Here is a 25,156-nt window from a genome sequence, read left to right on the forward strand (position 1 = left end):
GGAAGGATGATGTCCGAAGTGACGGGAGTCCTCCAATGGGCAAAGCAGTTTGTGCGGAGCCTGTTGGCAGTTTTTATTGCTGGCATGAAAAATAGGCTGGCAGATGCCTTAAGCAGATCCAAAATAATTAAAACAAGTGATTACTGTAGAACAGTTTTGTGTGAGCCCTGGGGGAGTTTTCTGGTGGAAGTTTAGTCCTCTATTTGGGCTAGAATGACTGGGTTTACAGCTGTAATTGTCTCACCAATTGATAGGGATTTTTCCGGCTTGGGTCCAGAGTCCTCACTATGATGCGGATGCGCAATGATGGTAAGGGGCCACTGGAGGATGCTCGTGGGGCTTCCCAGAGTGGTGAATAAAAGATTTTGGCTGTATAGGAGATGGAGTCCAGTCTTTGTATTTAGCCAGGATGAGGATAGATCTTGTTTCCAGTATACTCCGCTCAAGGGTCTGCTCACTGTGGCTCACATAAAACTGCTCTACAGTAATAACTTGTTTTAATTCTACTATATTATATTATTTTTTTGTACTTAATAAATTGTTATATTATTGCAGGCAATCCCATGTCATTTATATATGGTTTAGAATATATTAGCGCTGCTTATTTGTGTATATATTGTGACTGTTCTATATTTAAGGTTTACTATAGACCTTACCCAAGCAGCTGCTCAGTAAAAAGGAGCATCTCATATCAGCGCCTAGTTCACTCTTTTCTTGTTAAGAGACCCCATTAGATCCAAAGTAATGCCTGGAGAATGGGAACTTTCCTCAGGTGGACCTAATGCCGACCGCAAAAAATGCGAAAGTACCAACCTTCATCACAAGGCACTGGGAGCCGGAGGCGTGGCAGACAGATGCCTTAACAGCAACCTGGGGCACAGACTTAGCATATATGTTCCCGTCGGTCCCGGTCATCCCCAGGTTATTGAGCAAAATCCAGAAGGAGAAGTCTACGGTAATAGGGATCTTACTGTACTGGCCAAGAAGATCCTGGTTTCCCAGGCTGATGAGGATGGTGGGAGACAGGCCATCGAGCCTACCGGATCACAGCGACCTAATTCGCCAAACCCTACAATTGGAAACTGATGGCATGGTTACTGAACCAGAACCCTGGTAGAGAAAGGCTTTTCGGGCAAAGTAGTGGATACTTTGCTGAAGGGAAGGTAGTTGTCAACCTCGGGTACATACCACAGGATCTGGAAGAAGTATGTAGGTTTTTGTAGGACAAATAGTAGAGACCCAAGGTCGATACCCACAATACTTAACTTCCTGCAGGCAGGGTTGGAAAAAAATCTGTCGGCAAGTTCATTAAAAGTACAGGAGTCGTCACTTGGAGCCATGCTGGATATGAGAGTGGTGAACAATAAGTACGTACTGAGATTCGTCCAGGCTATTAAGAAAATTAGGCCTACTTTTCATAACCCGTTAGCTCTGTGGGACCTTAATATGGTGCTTAATGTGCTGACTGAAGCTCCTTTTGAACCGCTGGAGGAGGTGCCTCTTATATGGCCTACGGCCAAGGTAGTGTTCTTAGAAGCCATCACCTCAGCTAGAAGAGTATCGGAGCTGCAAGCTCTATGGGCTGAAGAACCATTTCTCAACTTCTTCGAAGACAAAGTCATACTAAGGACAAATCCCCACTTCTTACCAAAGGTGGTTTCACAGTTTCATATGAACCAGGAAATAGTACTGTTGTCCTTTTGCGCTAACCCAGCTAACGCAAAGGAAGCCAGACTTCACAGTTTAGATGTAATGAGAGCTCTCAAAATGTATCTTCAAAGAGTAGAACCGTGGAGGAAAACCAAAAAGCTGTTCCTGGTGACAGAAGGCAAAAATAAAGGTCTGGGAGCCACAAAAACGACCATATGTAGGTGGATAAGAAATTGCATATTAGAAGATTATAAGATCAGGAATTTAGATCCACCAAAAGGGCTCAGAGCGCATTCAACTAGAGCCATGGCAGCTTCCTAGGCTCAAAAGAAGGCCGCATTGCTAGGTGAACTGTGTAAGGCATGCCGCTGGGCGTCAGCGCACACTTTCACGAGGCACTATAGAATGGATGTTCTTTCTTCCAGTGATGCAAAATTCGGACGGAAAATCCTGAGTGCTGTTCTTTAAAATGTGTATATATAGCAAAAAAATAAATACACAGCCGCAGATATTTAGCAGAAATGAAGAAGGTGAAATATAACCTTGTATCCTTTTACTTTCTGATTTGCCCGCCCAGTGACGTAACTGCTAGTGAATAACCCATATGTTGGCTGCCATGGGGAGGTAGAGGACAGCACGGATTCTTACCGGTTAATACGCTTTCCTCTATTTCACCATGGCAGCATTTATTCCCATCCTATATTAACTATAAATGCATGAATATATATATATTACTTGTTGAAGCTTTATAATTGAAAGACACAGAGCCTAGAGGGGGCGGTCCTTATATAGGGGCAGTGTCTTTTTTTCCTTTCCAGATAGGGAGAAAACCCATATGTTGGCTGCCATGCCGGAGTAGAGGAAAGCGTATTAACCGGTAAGAATCCGTACTTTTCTGGCCACTCTTCCATAAAGCCCAACTCTATGGAGTGTACGGCTTATTGTGGTCCCATGTGTAGATGCACCGGTCTTTGATGTGGAACTCTGCAATGCCCATTACACAGTATCCAGGGGCGGATCCAGGATAAAATGACAGGGGGGGCACCATGATAAAAGAGGGTTTAGGTGGGGGAGGGGCGGTGTTAGTGGTGCCAGTGTACATGCTAAGAGAGCGGCTGAGAGAGGGTGGGAATGGGGTTAAAAGTACGCAGGCCCACCATGGCGACAAAAGTGAAGGATGCAATTGTGCGCGCGCCAAAGACGCATTACGGAAAAGGGGGTGTGGCCACTCAACAGGGGGCGTGTCCTTGAGTGTAGTGTACCACACCATATACAACTTCTACACATTATGCAACAAAATACTAGACATTATACTTGCCCCTTACACATGATGCCAAATGGAATGAGCCAAAATTCACATAATGCCACATGGATTGTATCAAAATTCACATAATGCCACACGGATTGAGCCAAAATTCACATAATGCCACACGGATTGAGCCAAAATTCACATAATGCCACACGGATTGAGCCAAAATTCACATAATGCCACATGGATTGTATCAAAATTCACATAATGCCACATGGATTGAGCCAAAATTCACATAATAATACACGGATAGAGCCAAAATTCACATAATGCCAAATGGACTGAGCCAAAATTCACATAATGCCACACGGATTGAGCCAAAATTCATAAAATGCCACATGGATTGAGCCAAAATTCACATAATGCCACATGGATTGAGCCAAAATTCACATAATGCCACATGGATTGAGCCAAAATTCATATAATGCCACACGGATTGAGCCAAAATTCACATAATGCCACACGGATTGAGCCAAAATTCACATAATGCCACACGGATTGAGCCAAAATTCACATAATGCCACACGGATTGAGCCAAAATTCACATAATGCCACACGGATTGAGCCAAAATTCACATAATGCCACACGGATTGAGACAATATTCACATAATGCCACACGGATTGAGACAATATTCACATAATGCCACACGGATTGAGCCAAAATTCACATAATGCCACACGGATTGAGCCAAAATTCACATAATGCCACACTGATTGAGTCAGATTCACATAATGCCACACAGATTAAGCCAAAATTCACAATACGCTTCATAAACAGGGACATTGTCCACCAAAGGCGCGCATTAAACATTTACACCATAATTTCCATTACACGTTAAATTACACGCCATTATGTATAATGCCAAACACCATAATGCCTATTAAAAATTATGCTACATAAATGCTGCTTATCTACATGCTCATTGCCAAGGGTTCCATGCTCATTGCCAGAGGTTCCATGCTCGTTGCCATGTGGGATTACATGCTCATTGCCAAGGGGGAATACATGCTCGTGGTACAGTAAATGGGGGACAGCCGCCGCCAGGCAGAAGTGATAGCCACTGATAGTGGCAGAGCCTGGCTGTATTCAGAGCACTGCAGGTCCCGGCTATTTGAAATAATACTCCTTTCACACCAGAAAATGCATTCCCAGGTTGGCCCCTTTTACACCAGCCTAGTCCCTGCATTTTCTGGTGTGAGGGGGAGAGAAAACCACCCCTCCCCCCTTTAACCAGTTATCTCATTTAACCGGCTATATCTTCGGAACCAACTGACCCACTTACATGACTCAAGTATCATATTGAAGAACTTTTGAGTGGGCTTTGAATGATTTTGGTCCAGTAAAACTGGAATGTTTGGTTCCAGAGTAATCTGCCCTCAAAGAACATGAACAGCCATGAAATTAAATTTCAAAAATAAAAAAATTGGTTTACACGCATTATCTCTGGAACCGATTGACCGATATGGACCAGCCTGGTATCATATTGAAGGCCCAGCGATTTGGAATTGAATGAGATCAATAATCAATAATCTTCTGTGATGCCAGGGGGGGCGAACTGGCAGCCGTCGGAACCGGGTGGGGGTCGGAATTGACGGGTCCCATATTATACTATGGTGAAAAAACGTTACAGCTTTGCCAGGCGATATCTCCGGTTCCCGGGGGTCTAGAGACACGGGGCTGGGCTCATTGGAAAGCCCTGGTCCTCAGCTACATGAAATGACAGGGGGCACGTGCCTGGGTGCCCCCCCTGAATCCGCCACTGACAGTATCCGACACAACGCAATTCCAATAACACATTATTCGACACAACGCAATACCCATTACACTTTATCTGACACAACGCAATACCCATTACACTTTATCCGACACAACGCAATGCCCATTACACTTTATCCGACACAACGCAATGCCCATTACACATTATGCAACGCACCGCAATGCCCATTACACATGATGTGAGACACCGCAATGCCCATTACACATGATGTGACACACCGCAATGCCCATTACACATGATGTGACACACCGCAGTGCCCATTACACATGATGCGACACACCGCAATACCCATTACACATGATGCGACGCACCGCAATGCCCATTACACATGATGCGACGCACCGCAATGCCCATTACACATGATGCGACGCACCGCAGTGCCCATTACACATGATGCGACGCACCGCAGTGCCCATTACACATGATGCAACGCACCGCAGTGCCCATTACACATGATGCGACGCACCGCAGTGCCCATTACACTTTATCCGACACAACGCAATACCCATTACACATGATGCGACGCACCGCAATGCCCATTACACATGATGCGACGCACCGCAATGCCCATTACACATGATGCGACACACCGCAATGCCCATTACACATGATGCGACACACCGCAATGCCCATTACACATGATGCGACACACCGCAATACCCATTACACATGATGCGACGCACCGCAATGCCTATAACACAGTATCCGACACAACGCAAACCCCATTACACATGATGCGACACAACGCAGTACCCATTATGCAATGCACCGCAATGCCCATTACACATTGTGAAACACAACGCATTGCCCATTACACATGATCCGTCACAACGCAGTACCCATTACACATGTGACACACCGCACTGCCCATTAAACATGATGCAACACAACGCAGAAAACATTATGCAATGCACCGCAATGCCCATTACACATGATGCAACACAACGCAGTAAACATTATGCAATGCACCGCAATGCCCATTACACATGATTCATCACATCGCAATAGCTATTACACATTATGCAATGCACGCCAATGCCCATTATACATTATGCGACACAACGCAATCCCCCTCACACATTATGTGTAATACAAGCAGATGAACGACTTTCCTGTTGATGATACGGGATTGCGCATCACCATCGGACGGCTTTGAGCTCAAAATCGCCTGGGGTGTATAGGCCTTTAGACTATTTTGTGCAGATCCATAACCTAAAATTCAGATGAAAAAATATTTAAATTACAAGTTGTAATAGAACAAAATAGGTAAAAAGCCATGGGAGGTGAATACTTTCTGCCATATCGCTAAAACCCACTTCTGGATTATTACCGCATTCCCCACATGTACTTAGGGCCTGATTCAGGCCTGGTCGCTCATCTGCCAATTCTGACTGGTAGTTAGCTGCTGCCCAGAGTGAAAACCTGCGATGTGCAAATCTGCAAGAGAACAGCGAAACGTTCAGCATCTGCTGTCGCACATCCATACACAATTTACTAGTGAATCCTTTATCCAGTCTGTGCAAATGTGAGTAACTCTGCGACAGATACAGGCTGATGGAGGTGGCGCCTGGAAACACCAACAAACAAATGCTGAAGGGATTGCAATTCGATATGTGCATTTGTTCGATAATAGAGTGGATTGCGAACAGCTCTCCGGTCTGAATAACCCCCTAAGCCTGACTTCACTGCAGAGGGTTAACTCCAGCTTTTGCTGGCATTGCCCTATAGATTATGTGCATCTTACCGCATTCCCTCTGAGGGATCCTATCCGCTCCCTCCCAGAACCCCGTGTTCGCCGCATCACTTTCCTCATGCGCAGATGGAATCCTGGGCAATAAACACATTTCCAGTGACCAGCGCTGATCGAAGAGTTATTATTTGCAGCACTAATCACATGTTCGTACGTATCAGTGTGATGTGAACCCCCTTTAGTTAGTACATCCCGTCCTGTAGGGTTAGGGTCAGCGTTAACGTTGGGAATTTAATGCTTTGTTCACTAAGAATATTTATTGACATTATTTCTGTCATATTGTATCTTCTAGAAACCCCTCAATCTAAAAATTAGCCCCAGGAATATTCTTCTTTGGTAGAAGTACAGATAAGTCATTATTTTCCTTGGAGGTCTCTCTGCACAGGGGCCATCGTCATTTTGAAATGAGCAAAATTTGAATGTGAATTTCCTTATTTCACATAATCCTACGTTTTCTTCTTCTTGGTCCTTTTACTCGTTCTACTTGCACATTCTGGCTTAAAGTTCCCCAATTCTTTTGTAACACCTGGACCTTCTTTATCGACTCCAAAATAGTGACCTGGAATGTGCAAGTGGTCTGTTCCCTTCTCTTCTCTGTCGGATGCCAGACACTCGTCATTTGTACAGGTCCAAGAACATCTTCTACTAACCCCACATCAGCCACTTGTCTGCACATAATGGCTACAAAACACAACATCAACTAAATTCACAGGATTCTTAAAATAGTATTTTCCATTTAGATTTAAATAGTATTACAGGTGCATTCAATGGCAAATAAGGTTGTGCAAAAACACATCCATCCTAGTTGTGCTGACATATAAACCTGCATTATATTTGCTCAGGTCATCCGGGCCGGTGCTAGCGACCACAACGCCCCAGGCAGGGGGGAGCGCTCCGACGCTAACCCGCCCCCCACCCGCAACTCTCCCGCCGGAAGGGGGGGGGGGGTGATGCATCCACCGCCGCTGCCGGGTCACTCCAGGGGGGGAGACTCTCCTGGGCGGCAATTGACAGCGGTGGCTCAGGAAGCGCTGCTCTGCTATGATGGTGCTTGTGCTGATAGTGAGACAGCGCAAGTTCAGTGTCCCCACGCGCTGTGTGTCCGATGGCACCATCATAGCACAGCAGCGCTTCCTGAGCCCCCGCTTTCAATCACCGCCCGGGAGAGTTCCTGCACAAAGCCGCCGGGGATTTCTGGTCAGCACCACCGCTCACCTGCTGTACGGTGGGGGTGGGGTAGTGGTGCGGGTGCTGCTGCAGCAGCTCACCTCACCTGGCTGCAGGGTGGGAAGGGGGGTACACTGTGACCTGCTCCGTCCCAAGTGCCGCCCTCCAGTGGCCGGCGCCCTAGGCAAATGCCTAAAGCTGCCTAGTGGTGGCGCCAGCCCTGCATGTCATATGGCTTATAGCAGTATACACCAGGCTTCATGGGGATCAGTGGTAAGAAAAGTAACTTGACAATTTTTGCATGTAAACCCTTAATAATACCAAGTGGGTGATTCTGGGATTTGATGTGAGGTGAGTTGTAAAGGAACACCTGAAGGTTTGGAGGTAGCATTGCTGAGAGACAGCATAGCGTTTTCTATTTGTACCTAGAATCTTCATATTATTTGTTGTAGCCAATCCCTGTATTTTCTCTTATTTTTCAAGGCTGTGGAGAAGTTCCAGTTTATCACACAATTGGCTGGACTGTCGGATCATATTCCTGTATCCCTGCACCTGTGCACCACATTCCCTGTGACTACTTCTCTGTGACTCTGTATCTGTGATACTGACACACATGTACCTCTGTTTGACTATGTAACCTATATAATACTGACACACATGTACCTATATATATATATCGTTGTCTGCAATAAAAAGCTTTTGAAAACGGGCTGGAGTGCGACACCTTTGTGGATTATAAATAGCGTACTTGCTGTGTGGGCACCCGCCGAAGCTGAAATTATAAGTGGCTGTGCCGGATCTCCTGTCATATATATATATATATATAATATTTCCAACAACCAAGCTTGGTAGTTGTTGCTTGTATGAGGATCATGAATCAAATTATAAATTTGTGACCTTAAAGTAAATAAACAAAAATATTGCGCTTTATTGGTCTATTTATTATTTGTTTACAGTTTCTTATATATCAGCAAATTCTGTTGCGCTTTACAAAAGGAAACAAACTGGGTAGTAACAAACATATCTAATGTCTACTCTAAGGGGGTCATTCTGATTCATTCGCTCGGATGCTCGAATGGTGGTACGCCAGCCCACCATTCGCAGGGTGCGTACGTTCGCGCGGTATGCAAATGGCTGTTTCCCATAAACATCCATCCCATGATGTCAGCTGCCTGCCCACCGCATGTCCGTCATGGCCTCATTAACATAAGAACGCCCAGCGTTCTCATGGGAAAGCCCATAAAGTCTGTGTGATTTTCAACCTTTTACCTTGCAGGACACTAAATCAGATTTTAAAATTGCTAAGGCACATCATGAGATCTCCACAGGGCAAAACTCATTGGCCCCCACAGGAAAAAACCCAAAGCTCTTGGCCCCCATATAAAAAACAATCACACCGGTCCCCACAGGAAACAACAATAAAATACATTGGCCCTTTACATGAAAAGCGACCAGTAAATAACAGTTGAACATTGGTGGTGGTATCTCTAGATCTGGGGTCACACCGGAGTATAGTGATAGAATCCCTTTATTCGTCTCACAATGGAGAAATTTCAGTGTTACAGCAAGGTTCAAGTACAGATAAGAGTAGTAGCATAATAATAGGAACACACATAATGAGATAAGATTATATCACTAGTGTGCCACGGCAAAGTGGTTGGAAATTCTCTCTGCACAAGTTACATCTGCCCCCCTGCAGTGCACATGGTTTTGTCCATCTAAGAAGGATTTTGTCAGAAAGAGTGAACTAGAATAAGGCCCATAGTAACTTAGTTTGAAAAAAAAAGTCTATCAAGTTCAACCAATTTACCTAGTCAAAGTCATAACTATATAATTCCCTTTATGGCCAATAATTTATCTAGTTTTAGTTTGAACTTATTACCGGAAAATGTGGTCACAGCGATAACAATGAGTTCCAGAACTGAACTGCTCTTATGGTGAAGAAACCTCTTCTTAATTCGGTACGTAATCGGTTTTCCTCGAGCCTCAGTACATGCCCGCGTGTCGGAAGTACTTGAAGTCTTGTTACTGAATAATGATTCCCAATCCTGTATTTGAACATACTGATCATATCGCCTCTCCCAGTGTTCACGTATTCAGCCTGGATCGCTTCTCTTTATATTCTAGTGACTGAAGAACCCTTATTAGTTTAGTTGCCCTTCTCTGAACCCGTTCCAATCTTTTTGTAAGGTGCGGTGCCCAGAACTGAACACAGTATTCCAAGTGTGGCCCCACCACTGATTTATAAAGAGGCACTATCACATTGGCATCCCTTGAGACCATTCCCCGGTTTGCTTTTGCTGCTGCACTTGAGCGCAACCTGTCTATGATGACCCCCAAATCCTTAGTTATGGTATAATACATAGAGTGACTCATGATAGACAGTCACAAGGTCGATAGGGTCTAAAGGTCGACAGACAAAAGGTCAACATGGAAAAAAGTCGACATGAGTTTTTAATGTTTTTAGGGTGTCTATGTTTACATAGGTCGACATGGACACTGTCTAAGTGTACCGCTGCGCTCGCCATTCTTCGGGCTCGGCTCACTATTTTATTCTCCCTCCATGCCCTAGTGGATGGTAGCACATGAAATACCGCCTGTCGGCACATGTCGGCTGAAAATTTTGAAAAAAAATGCATGTCTACCTTTTTTATGGCGACCTTTAGACCATGACCATATTGTGTGTCGACCATATGACTGTCTATCATGAGTCAGTCTATGATCAGTCCGGATACTAAATCCTTTTCCAATGCAGAGATCCCCAAATTAACTTTATTTAACTTATAATTAGCATCTTCATTTTTGCTTCCATAATGAAATACTTATCTACATTAGATCGGGTGTGGACCATAAGTTGGGTAAACAGAAAAAAAGTCTATTTTTTTAAATTTAAAACTTAAAATTAATCTTTTATAAGAAATAATTTAATGTTATTAGATTAGACATAACATAATACATACATGACACACAGAACATCTACACATAATAAGAATATATACGGTGGGTGAGACCTGTCTGTAAATTGCGGCTAGGTCTGGTTAAGCAGTACCAGGTTTCAGATCAGGGTTCACTAGTAAATAGAACAGTCAATCTGACAAAGTAATATTTAGACACCTCAATGCGGTTGGTGGACCGCAATTTTTTTCTGGTATGTGATCAATATCTAAATTGAAATATTATGCGTACATATGACATGAATAAGAACAGAGAGTGCCCGTGGTATCTGGGGGAATTTTCAGCGATATAAGTAGTTGTAATGGTATCTGGTTATAGATATCACTAGTGCCATCCAGTGGTCTAAGTTATACTGCTATACTTTGGAGGATATGCACAAAGAAAGAAAAAGACAGAATAAATGAGAATGTGTCAGTATATCCCTGCAATGTGCTTGTTGCACGTTAACTGCTGCGGATTGTCGTATGTGGATTGGCTTAACCAATACCCACAATTGAGCGGGTTAATCCGTGTGACAGTAGCAGATATGGATATAAAGGAAGTGGGTGACTTCTTTTCATGTTAGCCAATCAGAGGGGTCCCCCTCAGTCTGAGGTCATGGGTTCGATTCCCACCATGGCCCTAGTGCAGTGGTTCCCAACCCTGGTCCTCAAGTACCCCCAACAGTGCACGGTTTCCACATCCCCTACTGAGTTCATTTCCTTCCTCAGTTTTGTGTTTATGAATATATTAAACAAGGTGGGAACCAATATTGATCTGTGCGGGACTGCTCGTTGGACCTTATTCCAGCTGGAGTGTATGTCATTTACCACCACTCTTCACGATTCTAGCCACAGAGGTAATTAGCTGGTCGTAGGAGCTTGCGATTATAACGGGGCTGAAAACGGGAGCGCGCACTCCCATCACTGGCCAGCGACCATATTGCCAGCGATATCAGCAATGGGTTCAGAGAAGGGCAACTAAACTAATACGGGTTCTTGAGTCACTAGAATATAAAGAGAAGCGATCCAGGCTGAATACGTGAACACTGGGAGAGGCGATATGATCAGTATGTTCAAATACAGGATTGGGAATCATAAGCAACTAGGAGAAGCCTTATTCCGTAACAAGACTTACAACATGTGGGCATGTACTGAGGCTCGAGGAAAACAGATTATGTACCCAAGTCAGGGGTCACTAGTGTGGGATGATATTTATGAATATATTAAACAAGGTGGGAACCAATATTGATCCGTGCGGGAATGCATGTTGGATTAAAAAAAAATGGTTATAGAATCGTAAAGAGAGTGGTGGTAAATGACATACACTCCAGCTTGGACAAGGTCCAAGTTCAAATTATTTCCCCTGCCTCTAGGTTACCAAGTTTTCTTAACTTTTTATGTGGTACCATGTGAAATGACTTTGCAAAATCAAGGAGTATTACATCCACTGATTTCCTTAAGTCCACATTCCTGCTGACTTCTTCGTAGAAACTAATTCATTTGTCTAGCTTGATCTATTTTTACCGAACCCATGTTGAGCCTTAAGGTGCGTACACACGGGCCGATATATCGCTCAATGTCTCCTTTTCATCGGCGACCACAGATTGTAGCTGATGAAAAGAAACCGCTGCCGGTAAAGCTCCTGCAACCAGCAATTATAACAGGGATGAAAACGGAAGCGTGCACCTGGCGATTTATCACCGGGGCACACTCCCATCACTGGCAATATGGTCGGGCACTAATGTATGTGACACACGGGGCAGACAGGGGGCACTAATGTATGTGCACACGGGACAGTTAGGGGGGCAATAATGTATGTGACACACGTGGCAGTCAGGGGACACTAATGTATGTGACACAAGGGGCAGTCAGGGGGACCTAATGTATGTGACACTTGGGGCACTAATGTATGTGGCAGGGGGCACTAATGTATGTGACACACGGGGCAGTCAGGGGGACCTAATGTATGTGACACACGGGGCAGTCAGGGGGACCTAATGTATGTGACACTTGGGGCACTAATGTATGTGGCAGGGGGCACTAATGTATGTGGCAGGGGGCACTAATGTATGTGGCAGGGGGCACTAATGTATGTGACACACGGGGCAGTCAGGGGGCACTAATGTATGTGACACACGGGGCAGTCAGGGGGCACTAATGTATGTGACACACGGGGCAGTCAGGGGACACTAATGTATGTGACACAAGGGGCAGTCAGGGGGACCTAATGTATGTGACACTTGGGGCACTAATGTATGTGGCAGGGGGCACTAATGTATGTGACACACGGGGCAGTCAGGGGGCACTAATGTATGTGACACACGGGGCAGTCAGGGGGACCTAATGTATGTGACACTTGGGGCACTAATGTATGTGGCAGGGGGCACTAATGTATGTGACACACGGGGCAGTCAGGGGGCACTAATGTATGTGACAAACGGGGCAGTCAGGGGGACCTAATGTATGTGGCATACGTGGCAGTCAGGGGGCACTAATGCATGTGACACAAGGATCAGTCAGGGGGCACTAATGCATGTGACACTTGGGGCAGTCAGGGGGCACTAATATATGGGACACAGGGCAGCCAGGTGTCACATATATTAGTGCCCCCTGCTGCCAGTGTGTAACATACTTTTGCTTCCCCTTCGTGTCAGAACACTGCTTAGACAAGTTTACTTTCAGAAAACGAAATCTAAAGTGAAGGTGCACTAGGCCCCATGTTACTTGGCCTCTTGTATGGTGCTGCCAACCACTTGTAGTAATAATGTTTCCAGGCCTGCTCTGTGGAACGTGCTCTAGTAGAAACTGCCTGAAGATGATTATCTGGCTGCCTTTAATCCATATAGGGATTAATGGAGATGCCACAAGCACAACACTTTACTACAGAAGATTTGGTTTTCACTCTGACCACACAGACCCTCACACAATCCGTCCCCCAGTACGAACCCTTCTCCTGACCAGCGAGGGATAAGTATGATTCACACATCATGTGTCACTGTGAGCACTGCCTGCCCATATAACATAGCGCCATATGTCACTGTGAGCACTGCCTGCCCATATAACATAGCGCCATGTGTCACTGTGAGCACTGTCTGCCCATATAACATAGCACCATGTGTCACTGCGAGCACTGTCTGCCCATATAACATAGCGCCATGTGTCACTGCGAGCACTGTCTGCCCATATAACATAGCGCCATGTGTCACTGTGAGCACTGTCTGCCCATATAACATAGCGCCATGTGTCACTGTGAGCACTGTCTGCCCATATAACATAGCGCCATGTGTCACTGTGAGCACTGTCTGCCCATATAACATAGCACCATGTGTCACTGCGAGCACTGTCTGCCCATATAACATAGCGCCATGTGTCACTGCGAGCACTGTCTGCCCATATAACATAGCGCCATGTGTCACTGTGAGCACTGTCTGCCCATATAACATAGCGCCATGTGTCACTGTGAGCACTGTCTGCCCATATAACATAGCGCCATGTGTCACTGCGAGCACTGTCTGCCCATATAACATAGCGCCATGTGTCACTGTGAGCACTGTCTGCCCATATAACATAGCGCCATGTGTCACTGTGAGCACTGCCTGCCCATATAACGAGTGCTGGATGGGGTCCCGACAGGCATTTACCAGACGTCAGGATCCCGACTGTCAAAACTAAATTGCAGTGTAAAAATAAAGCAGCCTGTATTTATCCCGCACAGACACAATATAACTCACCTAAATGTAACCCTCTCTGCACAGGTTAGATCTGCCCTCTGCAGTGCAGCATAGTTTTGCCTATTTTGAGAACAAATTTGCGATCAGCTCTGAATTAGGCCCTTAGTACGAAAAAGGAACATCGATTGCTATAATATGCGCAGTGCGCAGGTCTGCACGCATAACCTACAGCTGGGACACCACACAGATATTTGTGGGACTAAATAGTCCAATGGATCTTACACACTCCTGACAAACAACCTGCAATTTACTGGAAGCCCCCTGTATTGTCATGTTTACTGGAAGCCCCCTGTATTGTCATGTTTACTGGAAGCCCCCTGTAATGTCATATGACACACACTGCAGCCAGTAAATGTATCATAGCGGCAGATACACAGCACCAGGTCTGCGGAAGAAAATTCAGACATTACATAATTACTATATTTTTATTTCAATAAAATTATGTGAAAGAACAAACTCTCCAGCTGGGTCCGGTACACCGGGGAAGCCTACTAACATCTCCTCCCATCCACGCCCAACACAATGGATGAGGACCAATGCACAAGCCATCTTCTAAAGGATCCCACACTTCCATCCGGCAGATACATCCGGGGCAGACGGTGGCTGTACCTGCTCTTCATGGCTGACAAGGGAAGAAAACACCATCACTTAATGTAACTTTCATATTAACTCTCATTCACGAACGGCTAAACCATGGGGCACCTCAATTAAACCCAGTCATCCCTGTATTCACTTATCATTTACAGCATAGATGTACCAGTGTACATAGGTTCTGCACCGGAGCTGGGTCACTAAGCATCGGTGTACGGAGGTGGCCCACTGGAGCTGGGGCACTAGGCACAGGTGTACGGAGGTTCTGCACTGGAGCTGGGACATTAGGCACCAGTGTACAGAGGTTCTGCACCGGAGCTGGGACACTAGGCACTGATGCCGGGGGACTAGGCACAGGTGTATGGAGGTTCTGCACTGGAGCTGGGTCACTAAGCATCGGTGTACGGAGGTTCTGCCCCAGAGCTGGGTCACTAAGCATCGGTGTACGGAGGTTCTGCCCCGGAGCTGGGTCACTAAGCATCGGTGTACGGAGGTTCTGCCCCGGAGCTGGGTCACTAAGCATCGGTGTACGGAGGTTCTGCCCCGGAGCTGGGTCACTAAGCATCGGTTATTTTTCGAAAGAAAGGGGAATTCCACTCCAGGCGCTGCAAACTTTAAAGCTGCATATGATACTTCACAAAAAAGGTCACCGGACCTCAGAAAGACAATACTGCAAAAGAATGGGGAAGTCTCACGTGCGCTTAAAAGTCCATATGTAAATAGGTGATCCTTGAAAGGGTATGAGTTCTTTTTCTTTCTCGTCTCACACCATTCCAAATATATGGAGAAACAGAAAAAGAATATACCAATTATTGATATGTATGTGCTAATTACTCCTCTCTTTCTTCAATGGGATCTAAAAGAACAGAGAGCGTGTATCCAAGATTTCCAAGAGTGCTCCAAAATGATTTTAGAGGGTCACCCCACTCGTGTATATAGGGACTGTGCTCACATGTATGCTTACACAAGACAGGGTGCGTGAACTCTCATAAAGGTATCTTTGAAGACAGAATTCTTTTATTTTTTAAAATCACAGCAGGGTAGGGATGATATAATGACAGCCTTTTTCCCATATAAGATGTAACCCGGGTAGGAATATGGTACCAGATACTGCCAAATACCTCTCCACAAAACTCCGCTGCTTGTATAAATGACCAGACACTAAGTTTCTACGCGTTTCGGCACGCTAAGGTGCCTTTTTCAAGATAAAGTGTCTGTAAACAATAAATTTAAACATGATGTAAAAAATCCCATATAAAAAACTCGTATAAAAATTCCATATAAAAATCTAATAAAGTGCATAAAATAAAAGAATTCTGTCTTCATCGTGACTTTTGGAGTCATATCTTCACCAAAGATACCTTTATGAGAGTTCACGCACCCTGTCTTGTGTAAGCATACATGTGAGCACAGTCCCTATATACACGAGTGGGGTGACCCTCTAAAATCATTTTGGAGCACTCTTGGAAATCTTGGATACACGCTCTCTGTTCTTTTAGATCCCATTGAAGAAAGAGAGGAGTAATTAGCACATACATATCAATAATTGGTATATTCTTTTTCTGTTTCTCCATATATTTGGAATGGTGTGAGACGAGAAAGAAGAAAAAGAACTCATACCCTTTCAAGGATCACCTATTTACATATGGACTTTTAAGCGCACGTGAGACTTCCCCATTCTTTTGCACTAAGCATCGGTGTACGGAGGTTCTGCCCCGGAGCTAGGTCATTAAGCACCGGTGTACGGAGGTTCTGCCCCGGAGCTGGGTCACTTAGCACCGGTGTACAGCATACAACTGAGGGAAGCCCCAAAAGGATACAGCCCAACAAGGGTCACTGAAAATAGGAATAATCCAAGCCCCTAGCAGGGGTACTCACTGAGACCAGGAACAAACTGAACAGGCAGGGAACACCGCAGGGACACACTCCCTGGGCGGATAGGCACTGGAGCAGGGAAAGGGAGCAGGCAAGTGAATACCACAGAGACTGAAGCTGCCAGACATGATTCTGTAACTGAGTGAAAGCAGGCTGGAATTGCCAAAGGCCAGGAAGGCTGCACTGGGCTAAGTGCAGGGAGAAATGGACAATTGCCAGCAAACGGCTGGTGAACTCCAACCGAGCAGTACCCAGACAGGTGGCCAGCTGTGGATCGGGAATAGCAGCTACTTGCACAGGAAGCAGGAAGCTATCACTGGCAGAGTATTGCAGGAGAGCCTGCCCTATGAAGGGCTCAAGTGATTAATTACACCTGGTAGAGATCCAGGCAGCTCCCAAGCTGTACTTAACGAGCTCATTACCTTGCAGACTTGTGAATGAATTACGTTCACAGAATATTGAGCTGATATGGCACAGACCTACCACTGGAGGCCATCAGTGAGTCAAATGCCAAACACAAAACTGAACTGAACCATAAATCCTGGTTCCTAACATATGGAGGTCCTGCACCGGAGCTGGGTCACTATGCACCAGTGCACGGAGGTTCTGCACCGGAGCTAGGACACTAGGCACAGGTGCACGGAGGTGCCGCACTGGAGCTAGGTCACTAGGCAACGGTGTACAGAGGTGCAGCACTGGAGCTTGGCTGCTGGAGTATATAAGTGATGCAGTGCAGCTTGGTTGGTACAGTATATTGGTGCGGTACTGGACAATGGAGCACAGAGGTGTGTACTGGAGATAGTGTGTGCTGTAGGTCAGGGAGTATACACCACACTGTGCCGCTCTATGTGTGATTGTGTCTGCGTGTACCACACTGTGCTGTAGGTCAGGGAGTATACACCACACTGTGCCGCTCTGTGTGTGATTGTGTTTGTACCACACTGTGTGCTGTAGGTCAGGGAGTATACACCACACTGTGCCGCTCTATGTGTGATTGTGTGTGTACAACACTGTGTGCTGTAGGTCGGAGTATACACTCTGCTGTGTCGCTCTGTGTGAGATTGTGTACCACACTGTGTGCTGTAGGTCAGAGTATACACCACACTGTGCCGCTCTATGTGTGAGTGCGTACCACACTGTTGTTATGATCCGCCTCCAGCGGATCGGTGTAATGTGCTATTCACATATTCTGTGTGTAGTTTGTCTGTTTTCCCTGGATTCTGCTCCCTGGGTTTATTCCAGCCTGTTTGCTCGCTGGTGGCCTCCAGTGGTAAGCCTGGGCCATTGCAGCTCACTCTATGTGATGTGTCTAATTAGTGCTCACCTGCAGGCAATGTTTAATCAGCACCACATTGTGCTCACTATATAAACCCTCTGGTTATTCACTCCCATGCCGGTTATAGTTCTGTCCTGCGTGTCCAGAGTGGTCCCGGTTCCTTGGCATTACCCCACCTGTCCAGTCTGTTGGTTCCTGTGTCTAGGAGGTTTCCTGGTTGTTACCGTGCCTGTCCAGCCTGTCGGTGTTCGTGCGCAAGTGCCATCTCCAGCGTTCCAATACTCCTGTCCTGGTGTCCCTTCCTAGTGCTGCTGCGGTGTTCCTGCTTGTCTGCTGCATATGATCTCACGGATAAGTTGGGGATCTCCCCACCTTTGGCACTTGCATTCCTTGGTTCATTATTACATCTCCTGTGTATTGTTACACCCGTTTAGTTTTATTGTTACACCTAGCTGGGTCAAGTACCTTTCAGTGGTTGATTCCACCTGTACTGTTTATATACCGCTGTATATTGTCATCTGTACCTGTGTTTCACCTTTGTGCATAGTTATACCTGTATAGGTAATTACCAGGTTCCACCTCCATTAATATCTTCCCTGAGTATTGTTACTCCTGCATTGCCCTCAGTCGTGTCTGCCCCTGGAGCCACATCAGGCTCCTTAGCCTTTGGGGTAATCAGTGGCCCGCAGGTTACCTTAGTTAGTCTGTCCTCTTGTTCCTGGTCCGTCTCCACGGGTGCATTGTCCCAACATAAGACCTGCCTGTAATGGAGTCTGGGCGGACCTAATTCGCCCTTACAGCCAGGACGGGTACAGGCGAAGCCTAGCCCTGCACGCAACCGTGGACGCTAGGCCTGGACAACAGAGTTAGGGAGTGTGGTCACTGATCCTCCCTTAACATTATAACCGGCCTAAACAGAAAAACGCTGGAGCTGAGTTGAGCCCTCCCAGTCCAGCAGTTTTCTTGCTTTGTCACAGTTTTTGCTGTGTCAGTCTGCCTTGTCATAGTTGGTTTTGTCTGGTCTGTAACCTTGCACGGCTATATCATGCAGGCCATACAAGAATCATTAGCCGCTTTAAATTTGGCATTTACTGCCTTTAAACCTGGGCAGTTGGAGGTTTTGCAGCAGTCCCTACTGCAGCTGCAAAAACTCCTAACTGAAATTTTTCTGATCCTCCCAGAGGTCACTGGGGTTCATTCAGCCCCTAATGAGACCCTGCCTAAGGAGGTATTAGGCAGCAAGTCCTCAGACCCAGAGGGTCAAGTAAAGCATAGGAGTGTTCTAAGGCCGAAGCTCCCATCGGAGGAGCGCCAGCGGCGTAGAGACTTTAATCTATGCTTATACTGTGGAGAGTCAGGCCACTTTGTGCAGACTTGTGTTTTGCGCAACTCCAGGTGTGGCAACAGGGTGTTTCCTCTGGCCAAGTCAGGGCAGGTTGTTAGATCTTTGCCTGTCTCCACTGTAGCAGAGGATCGCTCTGCTGTGTCTTCCAGTAAAAGCGCTCTGATTAATACTGTTGGTCCTAGTGCTGAGCGACCCCATTTTGAGTTTAAGAACCAGCAGAGGAGGTGCTCCCCGCATGCTGGGATTCCAATTCCTGGAGAGTCAGAGTTGCAAACCCTTAAAGGAAAAGCCCAGGTGATTGAATCAGGTGCCGGGGGCCCGCCGTGCGAATCAGGTGCCGGGGGCCCGCCGTGCGAGTCAGGTTCCGGGGGCCCAAAGGCTGCAGCCCCGTGGGGGGGCCCAGAGGCCGCAGCCCCAGAAGGGGTTTAAGTTGGTGTTGCCCCAGAAGGGGTTCAAGTTGGTGTTGCCCCAGAAGGGGTTCAAGTTGGTGTGGCCCCACAAGGGGTTCAAGTTGGTGTCGCCCCACAAGGGGTTCAAGCCTGTGTCCGCCCCACAAGGGGTTCAAGCCTGTGTCCGCCCCACAAGGGGACTCTGTCCGTCCAGTCCTTAAGAGGGATTTAGATTGTCCAGTCTCAGAGCAGGGTTCCAGCCTTGCCGGTAACATGGAGGGACCATTTGTTGGTCTTTTTAGTGCTGCCCAGCCAGAGTTTCACTATAGTGCTGCCCAGTCTGAAGTACTTCTGAGTACTGCCCAGCCAAAAAGACCATCAGACTTTGATGAGGTCTCAGGGCTCTTGGCCTTACAAGAGAAGCTTAAGGCCATAGCCTCTAAAAGGGTCTCTAAGGTCACAGCATCAAGTGAGGTCACTGGTGCAATTAACAGTGAAGCATTCAAGCCAGTCAGTGCAAAGGGCCCAGCCCATAGCTATTACCGCTGGATGTGCTCAACTATCTTCTCCCTGCAGGAACTCTCCTGTTTCATTTCCTAGGGGAATGGAACCAATCTATGGTCTTTTCTCAGATTCTGAAACTGAGGAGATTCCGAATGTGCCTAGGCATTCAGGTGGGAAAGGGAAGAATCATCTGGTTGCTCGACCTATATTTTTTGAAGAACCAGAGATCTCTTCCTTTCCTAGTTTCTCCAAGCAGGCACAGGGGAAAAAGAAGAGGTATAAAAAGAGGCGCTGACAGTTGCCTTGACCCTGCTTGTAAAAATTTTTTTTTGTCTAGTCTTGTTGTTTCAGGAGGCCACCCTCTTGGAGGGGGCACTGGAGACATCAAGTCTGTTTTTGTTCTTGGTTCCCCTTGATCAAGCTGGGGTGTCCGGAGTCCACCTTTTTTAGGGGGGGATTCTGTTATGATCCGCCTCCAGCGGATCGGTGTAATGTGCTATTCACATATTCTGTGTGTAGTTTGTCTGTTTTCCCTGGGTTTATTCCAGCCTGTGTTTGTGTTTGCTCGCTGGTGGCCTCCAGTGGTAAGCCTGGGCCATTGCAGCTCACTCTATGTGATGTGTCTAATTAGTGCTCACCTGCAGGCAATGTGTAATCAGCACCACATTGTGCTCACTATATATTCACTCCCATGCCGGTTATAGTTCTGTCCTGCGTGTCCAGAGTGGTCCCGGTTCCTTGGCATTACCCCACCTGTCCAATCTGTTGGTTCCCGTGTCTAGGAGGTTTCCTGGTTGTTACCGTGCCTGTCCAGCCTGTCGGTGTTCGTGCGCAAGTGCCATCTCCAGCGTTCCGATACTCCTGTCCTGGTGTCCCTTCCTAGTGCTGCTGCGGTGTTCCTGCTTGTCTGCTGCATATGATCTCACAGATAAGTTGGGGATCTCCCCACCTTTGGCACTTGCATTCCTTGGTTCATTGGGGCAGATGTACTAACCCCCCCACTTTGCGCTTCAGAGATAACGTCCCGCTTCTCCTGCATAACGAGGAGAAACGGGCACACGTTACTGGGGAGATGTATTTACATCCCCCATGCCGATAAGGAGAGCCGTTATCCCCAGCGTTAACGGCTCTCCTTATCGGCTCCCTCGCCGCCCCGCACATGCGCACTCGCCGTCGCCCCCCCTGCCCGGCTTACTGGGCATGCGAGAGATCTCGCAAAAACCGCGAGATCTCCAGCGCAGCCCTAGCCAGAAGCAGGGCTAGCGTTGTCCCCACAGTGGGGGATAGGACAACGCTAGCCCTGAGCTGGCGAAGCGGCCGGGACGAATTAACGCCTTGAAGGCTGTTAATACATCGCCCCGGCCGCTAATCCCTGGGGGGGATTGCAGGGACAGCCCCGCCGAGCGTAACTCGGCGGGCTGTCACTAGCGCACGTTAGGTGCGCTAGTAATACATTAGGGATAGACGTAATCCCCCCCAGTTAACCAGCGTTAAGTGCATTTTTGCACTTAACGCTAGTTGATACATCTGCCCCAGTATTACATCTCCTGTGTATTGTTACACCCGTTTAGTTTTATTGTTACACCTAGCTGGGTCTAGTATCTTTCAGTGGTTGATTCCACCTGTACTGTTTATATACCGCTGTATATTGTCATCTGTACCTGTGTTTCACCTTTGTGCATAGTTATACCTGTATAGGTAATTACCAGGTTCCACCTCCATTAATATCTTCCTTGAGTATTGTTATTCCTGCATTGCCCTCAGTCGTGTCTGCCCCTGGAGCCACATCAGGCTCCTTAGCCTTTGGGGGGAATCAGTGGCCCGCAGGTTACCTTAGTTAGTCTGTCCTCTTGTTCCTGGTCCGTCTCCACGGGTGCGTTGTCCCAACATAAGACCTGCCTGTAACGGAGTCTGGGCGGACCTAATTCGCCCTTACAGCCGGGACGGGTACAGGCGAAGCCCTGCACGCACCCGTGGACGCTAGGCCTGGACAACAGAGTTAGGGAGCGTGGCCACTGGTCCTCCCTTAACAACTGTGTGCTGTAGGTTGGAGTATACACCACACTGTGCCGCTCTATGTGTGATTGTGTGTGTGTACCACACTGTGTGCTGTAGGTCGGAGTATACACCACACTGTGCCGCTCTGTGTGTGATTGTGTGTGTGTGTGTACACCACACTGTGTGCTGTCAGTCAGGGAGTATACACCACACTGTGCCGTTCTGTGTGTAATTGTGTGTGTACCACATTGTGTGCTGTAGGTCAGGGAGTATACACCACACTGTGCTGCTCTGTGTGTGTGTGTGTGTACCACATTGTGTTCTGTAGGTCAGGGAGTATACACCACACTGTGCCGCTCTATATGTGATTGTGTTTGGTGTATACTCCCTGACCTACAGCAGACAATGTGGTACAAACTGTGCCGCTCTATGTGTGACTGGTGTATACTCCCTGACCTACAGAACACAGTGTGGTACATACACAAACACAATCACACATAGGAGCGGCACAGTGTGGTGTATACTCCCTGACCTACAGCAGACAATGTGTTACAAACACAATCACACAGAGCGGCACAGTTTGTACCACATTGTGTGCTGTAGGTCAGGGAGTATACACCATACTGTGCCGCTCTGTGTGTAAATGTGTGTGTGTGTGTACCAACTTGTGTGCTGTAGGTCGGAGTATACACCATACTGTGCCGCTCTGTGTGTAAATGTGTGTGTACCACATTGTGTGCTGTAGGTCAGGGAGTATACACCACACTGTGCCGCTCTGTGTGTAAATGTGTGTGTACCACATTGTGTGCTGTAGGTCAGGGAGTATACACCACACTGTGCCGCTCTGTGTGTAAATGTGTGTGTGTACCACATTGTCTGCTGTAGGTCAGGGAGTATACACCACACTGTGCCGCTCTATGTGTGACTGTGTATGTACCACACTGTGTGCAGTAGGTCAGGGAGTATACACCACACTGTGCCGCTCTGTGTGTAAATGTGTGTGTGTGTACCACATTGTCTGCTGTAGGTCAGGGAGTATACACCACACTGTGCCGCTCTGTGTGTAAATGTGTGTGTGTGTACCACATTGTGTGCTGTAGGTCAGGGAGTATACACCACACTGTGCCGCTCTATGTGTGACTGTGTATGTACCACACTGTGTGCAGTAGGTCAGGGAGTATACACCACACTGTGCCGCTCTGTGTGTAAATGTGTGTGTGTGTACCACATTGTGTGCTGTAGGTCGGAGTATACACCATACTGTGCCGCTCTATGTGTGACTGTGTATGTACCACACTGTGTGCAGTAGGTCAGGGAGTATACACCACACACCATACACAATGCCGCTCTATTTTGGAGTACTCACCACTGTGACGTTTTCAGTCTCTTGGCTGAGGTGTCTCCTCCTGTTGTGGGTTGTGATGGGTTTGCAGTGTCCACCTTGAGAGAGAACATTACCTTCAGTGTAATCACTTCCATAATTATGGAGCAGACTGCACTTAGAGATGTGTGTGTGTATATATATATATATATATATATATATATATATATATGATTAGCGGGAGGGGGCGGGGTCTGCAAATTGCGGGAGGGGGCGAGGGGGGGCCTTGAATCACTGGAAGGGGGGGTCCGCAAATCGCGGGAGGGGGTTGTGGGGGTCCGTGAATCGCGGGAGGGATGCGGGGGGTGTTGTGAATGAAGGGGGGGGGGGGGCGCAGGGGTCAGGAATCGCTGGAAGGGGTCATGGGGGGCCGTGAATCGCGGGAGGGGGTGTGTGAATCGTTTTACAAGATTTACAAGAGGGGCCGCGGCGAATCGCGGGAGGGGGCGCAGTGGTGCCGTGAATCGCGGGAGGGCGCGGGGGGGTGCCGTGGGGGGGGTCCGCGAATCGCGGAAGGGAGCTTGGGTCCGCAAATCACGGGAGGGGGGCACCGTGAATAGCTGTGGGGGGGGGGGTCGCGGGGGGGGGGGGGGGTCACCGTGAATCGCGGGAGGGGGGCGCGGGTGGGCCAAAATGGCGGAAGGGGGGGTCTCGCGAATCGCGGGTGCCTGGGGAGGGTTTGCTGGCAGAGGGGGGTTTACCGCAATTAATCTATGGCACTAATCAGGTTGAATTTATCACTGAATATGCCCCAAATTAAACCCTAGGAGAAATCCCACCGTATTTTTATAGATATTCTTCTAAGAAAATTATAATTTCGTATATAGTGCTCATTTTTTTAAATAAGGTTCTAATTTGGCCAAAAATCTACCGGGCCATTACAGATATTTTTATCTGTCCTCAATCAAATATGACCTGACTTTGATGGGTACTAAATGCTAAAATTCAAATAAAAGATCACAAACCCCTGATGAAGCTTCTTATCGAGGCGAAACGCGTTGGGTATTGATCACAGTTTTTGAAAAAAAAAAAGAAAATTTTCTTCAAAAGAACTACTGTTCCTATGAAGTGCATCTAATTATTTTATATATATATATATATATATATATATATATATATATATATATATATATATTAGTCCAATAGGCCAAGCACTCCAGCTAGTAGCAGTGAAATTTCCTGGTGCTCACCAAAGACCCGGATCAGGCCAAATATACGTATCCACACCGTCAGGGCAGTGAAGGCGGCACACAGTCGTAATGCAAAGAACTCCAACAAATTTCTGCAACGTTTCGATTTATTTACAAATCGTCATCAGGCATGCCTGATGACGATTTGCATTACGACTGTGTGCCGCCTTCACTGCCCTGACGGTGTGGATACGTATATATATATATATATATATATATATATATAAATACATACATATACATATACTGTGTGTGACTGAGGCTTTGAACAGAACAGACTGCGCT

General features: G+C 47.0%; 2 protein-coding genes across 4 annotated transcripts in view; one reads left to right on the plus strand and one right to left on the minus strand.

Annotated features, from left to right (window-relative positions):
- Nucleotides 1-8,585, plus strand: part of LOC146079840 (sphingomyelin phosphodiesterase 5-like) — a 133,851-nt gene extending 125,266 nt beyond the window's left edge. Inside the window, exon 8 of one of the 3 annotated variants that reach the window (XM_083186478.1) lies at nt 8,139-8,579. In XM_083186478.1, the coding sequence (XP_083042604.1) occupies nt 8,139-8,243 (105 nt within the window). In that variant the 3' untranslated portion in view covers nt 8,244-8,579. Of the gene's footprint in view, nt 1-8,138 lie in introns of all 3 variants that reach the window. The other 2 variants (XM_083186479.1, XM_083186477.1) reach the window with 2 other exon arrangements.
- A 6,148-nt stretch (nt 8,586-14,733) lies between these two features.
- The window catches only part of ARHGEF39 (Rho guanine nucleotide exchange factor 39), a 208,025-nt gene continuing 197,602 nt past the window's right edge, over nt 14,734-25,156 (minus strand). The window contains 2 exon segments of the mRNA XM_083186480.1: nt 14,734-14,944; nt 23,667-23,740. Of these exon segments, the coding sequence (XP_083042606.1) occupies nt 14,875-14,944; nt 23,667-23,740 (144 nt within the window). The 3' untranslated portion in view covers nt 14,734-14,874.

Source organism: Crinia signifera, chromosome 5 (genome assembly GCF_055691185.1).
Source record: "Crinia signifera chromosome 5, ASM5569118v1, whole genome shotgun sequence".
In the NCBI taxonomy this organism is placed as follows: Eukaryota; Metazoa; Chordata; class Amphibia; order Anura; family Myobatrachidae; genus Crinia; species Crinia signifera.